This window comes from Alligator sinensis, unplaced genomic scaffold (assembly GCF_000455745.1).
Source record: "Alligator sinensis unplaced genomic scaffold, ASM45574v1 scaffold241_1, whole genome shotgun sequence".
NCBI lineage: Eukaryota > Metazoa > Chordata > Crocodylia > Alligatoridae > Alligator > Alligator sinensis.
In genome coordinates, this window is record NW_005841894.1 from 4,099,445 (window position 1) to 4,107,899 (window position 8,455).

General features: G+C 50.9%; 1 protein-coding gene across 2 annotated transcripts; it reads right to left on the reverse strand.

The window, feature by feature from the left end:
• Positions 1–2,312: 2,312 nt before the first annotated feature.
• Positions 2,313–8,449, reverse strand: LOC102367928 (putative nuclease HARBI1). Of its 2 annotated transcripts, none has more exons than XM_025197339.1 (3): positions 6,724–8,449; positions 5,997–6,555; positions 2,313–3,852 (listed from the first exon to the last, which is right to left on the reverse strand). In XM_025197339.1, exons 1-2 carry the CDS (start codon positions 7,691–7,693, stop codon positions 6,047–6,049), a joined length of 1,479 nt encoding a protein of 492 aa, XP_025053124.1. In that variant the 5' UTR covers positions 7,694–8,449; the 3' UTR covers positions 2,313–3,852; positions 5,997–6,046. The 2 variants fall into 2 exon arrangements, with proteins under 2 accessions (XP_025053124.1, XP_025053126.1); XM_025197341.1 differs by lacking the exon at positions 2,313–3,852 and having other exon boundaries at positions 6,132–6,321; positions 6,456–6,555.
• Positions 8,450–8,455: the final 6 nt, after the last annotated feature.

Consider the following 8,455-nt stretch of genomic DNA (forward strand, 5'->3'; position numbering starts at 1 on the left):
AGTGGCTCTGCAATGATGTCGGCCAGTGCCTTCAGCACCCTCGGATGGAGCTCATCTGGGCCTGCTGACTTAAAGGCATCCAGTTCTTCCAAGAGACTCTGCACCATCTCAGGGTCTACGCATGGTAGTCTGGCGCCTTGCTGCTGCCTCTCTACAACCCCAGTGAGAGACTTGTCCTGCCCCTCACTTAGGAACACTGAGGCAAAGAACTCGTTGAGGAGTTCAGCCTTGTCCCCTCTGTCCGTCACCAATTGCTTCTGCCCATTTAGCAGAAGTACTGAACTAATTTCTTTCAGGGAAAGCAGATTGTTCCTCACCTGGAGTATTTTGTCCAGTTTTGGGCCCCACACTTCAAGAAAGATGTGGACAGTTTAGAAAGAGTCCAATGCAGGGCAACAAAAATGATTAGGGGTCTGGGAGGCAAGACTTATGAGGAAAGACTGAAAGAACTAGGATTATTTACCCTGGAGAAGAGAAAACTGAAGTGGGATTTGATAAATCTTCAAATACCTGAAGGGGGATTATAGAGACGATGGGTATGGGTTTTTCTCTGTGGTCACAGGGAATAGGACTAGGAAAAATGGCCTCAAGCTGCAGCAGAGGAAATTTAGGGTGGGGATTAGGAAGAATTTTCTGACTATGAGAGTAGCACTAGAGCAGGCTACCTTGAGAAGTTATGCTTGGAAACTTTCAAAAGCAGATTAGACAGACACTTGGCTGGGATGTTTTACTCAGGGATAATTCTGCCTTGAGCAGGGGGCGGGACTAAATTACTTCATAAGGTCCCTTCCAGCCCTACTTTCCCGCAATCCTATAGCTTCAAAATCCTTTCCTCTATCCATCAGTCATGTCAGCCTTGCTCAGGTTTAGCTTCAGCAAGCTGTTTTTCACCTGAGAGTCTTGTCCAAGCAGTGTGCCTTATTGATGCTAGTAATATTCATGTGGTAAAGGACAGGTAAAACCACATCACCTGAATAGTATGTACTTGAGTTCAAGTTGTTGGACCAATTCACCTGGTGGCATCATATTGATACTGAAAGGGATTGGAAACAAAAATGATCCTCGGACTCCACAAGTGAAGTCTAGTAGAAGTGCAGTTTCCTATTACCATGAACCATTTTAGTGCAGGGGTTGCCTACCTCCAGTCCCCAGGCTGAATCCACTCCACAAAGAGGCTGGATTTGGTTTGAGATCTGACTCAGCCTGCAATGGTATGCAGGATTAGGCAGCATGCAGCTGCAGCAAGCCACCAATCTCCTCTACAGCACCCTCCTCAGCAATCCTCCCTGATGTTCTCTTGTGTTCCCACTTAATCTTATTGAAGTAAGGCCAGATATCTTCTGAGAGGGAAGTGCAGGCAGCTTTAGTTGGGGGTCAGAGGCTTGCTGTCTATGGTAGGGAGTTAAATCACATTCTCCAGTCTGGAGATCTGCTGACCTGCTTTAGCACATTACTCTGGACTTAACTCTCATAGGTAAGATGACTCTCTCATCATTTATGATGTTGAATGATGCAGGGAAGTTCACGAGTATCAGGGTGGATGTGACAAGAGATCAATTTTTAGTACCAGTAAAGCAGTCTCAGTTCTGTGTCTTCGCCTGAATACAAATTCTTCTGGCTTGGGATATATGTTTCAATTACAGGAGCCAGAGTGTTTTTTTGGCTAGCTTCTTGAACTTGCTCATGAAGGTTTGACAATATATGAGCTAGCTATAGGGGGCCTCAGGGCTGGTGAGACTACTGCATGTATTTGTCAGCAGTCCCTCAATTTGAGGATAATCTTTATTATGGCTCATTGATCAAGACCATTGGCTTCTGGTCTTGAGGTGACTTAATAGTCCAATCCTTGAGCCACAGACCCACTGCATGTATTTAAAAAAAGGGCAAATTCCCTCTCAGAATAAGATAACACCTATTTCATGCAGGAATGGTACCTGCTGCTGCTTTCTCTTTCACAAGATAGGAGATGTGGGCCAGATTTAGTAACCCTGGGTTTAGTGTCCAAAACTCATTGATGAGCATTGAATTCTAGGAATTGGATTGTTGGTTGATGGGTTTAGGTACAGTGAGTCCTTGCTTTTGAAGCTACTTGAATGTGCGTGATCCTTTCAGCAAAGTAGGATGGTAGTTTTCTGCAGTACTTGACCATTAAGCACCGGGAAGCTGGCAGGAAGGACCAGCTTTGACTTAGAGAAATGTATTCCTCCTGTCTACAGTAGCATCCACCTCAGAAAAATCAAAAATCACAACATGGACTCCAACTCTTGAGACTGGCAACCAAATAACTAAATATTTTAAAAGTCAACTAATGTTTTGTTTTACTTTTTAATTTTCTTCTAACTTTTTTGGGGGTGTATATGGTAACATAAGGTTGAAATATAAACCTTTAATCAATACACAAATATACATCTCTTCCTGACTGCTCAAATGAAGATCACCACTACAATAGGGGAATGAGTCATCCATTTTCTACTACTAGCTGGAGAAACAGCCAAGATGCTTTTGACTTCCCATATTCTCTTCCCTGATCTTCCTCCCAAATGTGTCTTGCCCCATATTCTCTTGACTTCCCCTACTGTCACCATCTACATAAACCAAACATTAAGAATGGTGACACTGGTTTAGAAAACACAGTATTTATTTCCATGCACATCTAAAAATAGCACAGCTAACTCATTTTTGAAGTCTTATACTATAACTTGAATAATCTTTTAACTAAGAGAGCTTATTAGGGAAATACCTTCTTTAGGGGATTTCTCCCAGAAGCTTGTTGGCCTGTTCAAGATGAATCATAATCAATACACTCTAAATCAGTGATTCTTAACTGGTGTTCCATGGCACCCTAGGGTGCCTTGAGATGCTTTCAAGGGAGCCATGCAATGTTAGCACTGTTGGGGGTGCAAACATGATTCACAAGATAAACCCAGAGCTCTCAAATAAAAATCTACAGTGTTAACAGCTTTGACCTACTGTGGTCTTTCTAAGTTCTTTGCAACAGAAAAATTGCTCTATTATTTTTCTGTAGTCAAAAAAATTGAGTGAAAGGTAAGAACTGTCATTCTCCTAGGGGTGTCTTGAGCTGAACAATGGGTTCAAGCCAAACAGGGGGTGCCTAGAGTATAAAAAGATAGAGAACCACTGCTCTTAAGGGTAATCCCAGCACTGCTGGAAATGCTTTAAAGTGGAAGGCAAGCAAATGTAGCTGCTGAATCCAGGACCCTACAGTTTTACTTTGGCTCCCATTCCTCTCTCACCTCCAGCTTAGAGGTTTCTCTTCTGCACAGATCTCAGCAACTTTCTCTGATTTCCCTTGCTCTTGACCCATTGCCAAGGGGCTTCTGCCATGGAGGGAGACACGCATCATACACAGAAAAGAGGGCACAGCAGGCCCCCCACATCACCCAATTTTGTCCCCCATATGCTACTTTTATGGCTTAGCACCTGGGGGACTTCAGAGGGATGGGTGATGCACATCACCCCAGCGGAGTATGACTGCCTAAGAGAAAAGCAGCAGCAGCAAACTGACATTGAGGGCAGCCAGGGACAAACCACTGAGCCAGAAGAAATTAAAAGACCTGAGGTTATAGGCCAAGATGAGGTCCAGAGCTTGCAATAGGCACAGGGAGTTTTAACCGGGAGACATTTATCAGGCACATGGCACCTTGCATTCACAGGCACTGGCTTTGAGCTCTCTGGGTCTGACCCTAAATCCTCTTCCCACTCCCATTTCCCCATTTTCCAGAGCTCGCCTTCCAGTCCAAGAAGAGTGGCAGTGTCATGAGTTCCACAGGTGATGCACATCCCCACAGTGTTATGGCTGGGTAGCGCTGTTGAAGGATCTTACACAGAAATCTAAGAAATAAACAAAATTTGATTTTACTTCACAGTTACTAGGCGCAAGTCAGGGATAAAGACACTGAGCCCCCCACCCACTGCCTCTTCCACAGAGGCAAGCGAGGGCTTTATGCCAGAACCCTGCCACCACCACTGGCATCTGACAAGGCAAGTCTCTGGGGCTTTCACCCTATTACAGACCCCTCCAGAGAGGGGTCCAGGCATATTTGCCAGCCTGCTTGAGTGCCCTCAGAGTCCTCTGAGCACTCTAGGTTCTCTAGTCTGTAGCCAGGATCTGCCAGGGTCAGAATAACAGCCCCACATTCAAGGATGCCATATGATCTCTTTATTGCCCCATGTTGCTGGCAACGGGATACCCAGGTTGCTGGCTTTGAGCAGGACATCATGTGTTTCATTCCTTAGAATGACAACATAGGGAAGGACTAGGGAGTGGTTACAGATGAAGAGGTGGCAGCTCTGCAACAGGAGATTGTGGCCATGGAGAATGCTTTGTTGGAGATGCTAGATATTAGGGCCGTGCAAAATTTTGACAGCCGTTTTGTTTTGGAGGTGTTTCAGGCTGTTTTGGCACCCGAAACACCGAATCCAAATTGAAATGCAAGGCTCCGAAACTAATCAGAAGGCTCTGAAACATTTTGGAGAATTTCAGAGTTTCGGAGCCAGGTTTGCAGGGAAACAAAAACTAAGAAGAGGGAGGGGAAAGGGGTGAGGGGAAGGACTGCTCTGATATTGACATCTAGCTCCTAGTTCAATTCTCCAGCTCTCTGATCACTTCCCTCAGCTCCCTGATCATTTCCCCAGCTATTCCTGGGGGGCGTTGGCCCCCAATCTGCACGTGGCGCTTCAGCAGGCTGCTGTTGCAGGCTGGGGCCAGCAGCAGCTTCTTGGCGCAGCCTGTGCTGAGCGCCAGGAAGACGGCAGTGCCGCCCAGGGACGACGGCAGTGCTGCCACTGGCTCCAGCCTGCAGCGGCAGACTACTCAAACCTGATGTGTAGATCTGGGGGCCCGCGCCCCCTGGAAAGAGCTGGGGGAATGAGCTACTGCACAACCTGTCTCCACAAGGAGCAGAGATCTGCGCCGGGCTCTCCTCCCCACTGCTGCCCACCCCATGCAGCCCTGGATCTGTTCCCTGTGGAGCCAGGTTGCGTGGCAGGGACTAGTAGCCTTGCTGACCACTCTGTGCTACTTCCCTGCCTCGCAACCTGGCGTGACAGGGATTAGAGATCCATGCAGGGATCTCCTCGCCTGCACAGAGGGCAGCGGCCCTCCCCTTCCCCTGGACAAACCACCCATGGCCCTGTCCCGCTTCTTGCTGGGGCCCCTACCCCCAGCCCCAAGCCCCGCCCAGCTGGGTAGGACTGTGTGAAGCTTGCAGCCTGTTTGAAAAAGATTCAGCCAAAATGAAACGGGACAGTAATCTGAGAGACCGAAATGAATCACTGGCCTCCAAAAGGGCCAAATCCAAAACCGAATCGAAACACAGCTGTTTCGCACAGCTCTACTAGATACCATGTGTACAGGCCCAGTAGCAGACACTAGTATAGGATACTACTGAGATATCTGTCTTGCTCCACAACATATCGAGTGCAGTAGTTCAACAGGCATCTATGCACATACCACTGACTCCCAGTGCAACTAGACCATCTCTTGCTGGGGGAGGGATCCTTGGGGAGCCACAAATGCTAGCTGCAAGACAGGTGCTCTTCTCACCTCTAGGATGTACTTACCACCTACCAATCCGAACTAGCAACAGACTCAAGAGTTTCTGGCTCAGTAGACTCATGAGTCTCTGGCTCAGTAGCTCACAGGTGCAAGTAGGATAGAAGGGCCAGGAATGATCCCCCACACTCCCCTACCAAGATGTGAAAAAGGAGGCGAGGGGTCTCCCTTCTGGACTCTCCACCCCTGAGGACTACCAAGGAGCGGAGGACAATGTTCATTCTCTGAGCAGGTACCTTGACTTTGTGCAGATCCTTGTGGGATCCTGGCTGCCCGGGACCCTCCCTTTATGTAGGTACAATAAACTGACTCTGGGGTGCTTCTTTGCAAACCAGGCCGTAGGTACCCTCTCCCTCAACACTGCAGGTGTTATTGAAACCAGCCTTGATGGGAGATTCCAGATGTTTCCCACCCTGCATACCTGGTGTGAAAGGTGTTTGGCCAGACATCACTAGTGTGCTGTGCCAAGGGCTACCCGAACATCTCCTGGATCAGCCTAGCCCGCACTGTCCTTCCACGCTGTTTCTCCACACGGTGTCTGAGAGCCCTTCTCCGGCACGCTTGCCTGACTTGTCTGAGGGGTGTGGTGCCTTCTGTCTCCTCATCAGTCTCTTCTAATTCCTCCAGGCTTGTGTACCCAGAGGTCCCCAGTTCACGGCTGCTGTCCTCTGCTGCCTCCTCCAGGTCTGTTTCATTCCCCTCATCCACATCCAACCCCTCTGGCAGAGGAATCCCACGTCGTATGGCTATGTTATGCAAAACACAACATGCCACGAAAATCCTATTGACCTTCTCAGGGCTGTACTGTAATGTGCCACCAGATGCATGGAGACACTGCCAGCGCATTTTGAGCAGGCTTACAGCTCTCTCCACAACTGACCTGGTGCGCTTATGGGCATGGTTGTATTGCAGCTCAGCATCACCCTCGGGATGCGCCAGTGGAGTGAGGAGCCATGGCTGGAGGGGGTAGCTGTGATCACCTATGCAAAGACAACAGAGTGATAACAACTAAGACTGGGACCTGGGCTGTCCCCAAAAAGGCAGAGTTTCTCATGCAAGCCATTCTACCAAATGCTCTAGCAGGTGAGAAAGGTTGGTTGCGGGGCCAAGATGGGCACAGCGGGGGATAGAGAGATGGAACTCCTTACCTAGCAGCCACCCAGGTGTGAACTCTCCGCGGCGGAATCGCCTGAGGAGAGCTGACTGGGACCACACGGAGGAATCATGGCTGGAGCCAGGGAACCTGGCCAGGACATCGGTGAATTCAAGGCGGGCGCTGCTGACCACCATCATATTCATGGCATACGTGCGGTGCCTGTTCACAAACGTGTGGGAGTCTTGCGCAGGTTTCTTGATGTTCACATATGTGCCATCCACAGCACCCAGGACTTGGGGGATGTTTGCGATCTCAAGAAAGTCCCGCATGGTTTGTCCTTGGGTGCTGGGGTCCGTGGGGAAGGTGATGTAATCTGGGGTATGTGGGATAAGGGCCTCCAGGAACTGGCCGAGAACCCTAGAGGCTGTGGACTGGCCAACACCTGTGGTCTGGGCAGCAAACCTCTGGAAAGAGCCTGAGGCCAGAATGGCAAGGGCAGTACTGACCTTGTCTGGGACTGAGAGTGCAAAGTTGGTATTCTGAGATGCTCCCAGGCTACCCCGCAGCAGATCACACAAATGATACATAGCATCTGCTGTGAGTCGGTACCGCTGGATGCAGACCCGGTCACTGAGCCCCTCAAAGGTCTGGTGTGGTTGGTATACTCGAGCCTGGGCCTGTTGCCGGGCCCGGGCTCGGGCACGAGGCTGGGGCCGGGCTGGACCCAAGGCCAGAGCCTGGGCTGCGGCCTGGAGATGAGCTGGACCCGGGGCCTGAGCCAAAGGCTGGGTGCGAGCAGGACCCAAGCCCTGGGCCTGGGTCTGAGGCTGTGGGCGAGCTGGACCCTGGGTCCGGGCCTGAAGCTGCTGGCGAGAAGGACCCAGGGTCTGCGCGTGGGGGTGGGACTGAGATCGGGGCTGGGGCAGGGAACGAGCCGGACCCAAGGCCAGAGCCTGAGTCCGGGGCTCCCCCTGGGCAGCCCGTCGCCGCCGAATGGCCAACACCATGGGGTGAAGGAGCATATTCTTGTCTATTCTCTGGCCAAACCCTCAGAAGTTGCACCCCACTCCTAAGGGCACTTCCCAGCCAGCCACAGCCTACTCAGGACTTCCCTCCCAACCTTTTATGCCTATGGGCACCCTGTTTCCAGGCTGTCTATCCCGGTTGTGCCTAGCCTGCCTACGTACCCCACTACGACACCATCTCTTCCCCTCTAGTCTCCAACTTCCCCCCCTCTAGTCTCTGCCTGCCCTGTACCCAACTCTCCACTCTGCAGGGTCCCCCTTACTGGCCTGCTTCACACTCGCGTCACGGGACACCTACCCCTTTTGAGCGCCCTTTTGTCCTGGCTGCGAAGCTGGACAGCACCTGCTGCAGGCTGCTCCGTCCGGCTGGCCTTGCTATTGGCACTGCAGCCGCTCTTTGTTTACCTGGGCTGGGGGCAGAGTCACCCTGGGGCACGGGTGGGTGAAGCGCACCTACGGGGAGGACTCTGGTAGCTCCCTGGTAGCTGGGCAGTGCAGGCTCCACTCAGTTCTGCAAAAAAAAACAGGGGAGGGGGTTGGAGGGGGGAGGAAAGGGTTGTAGTGCTGTCAGGCACCTGGGAGGGGCAGGATCAGGCCCAGGTTGATCTGGAAGGGAAGTGGGGACAGAATCAGGCAAGGTTAATCTGGGGGGAAGGGATCAGGCTGATCGGGGGTGGAAGGAATAGGATAAGATAGGATCAGACTGATCGGGAGGAAGGGGGGACAGGATAAGGTCCAGGTTGATCTGGGAGGGGGCGG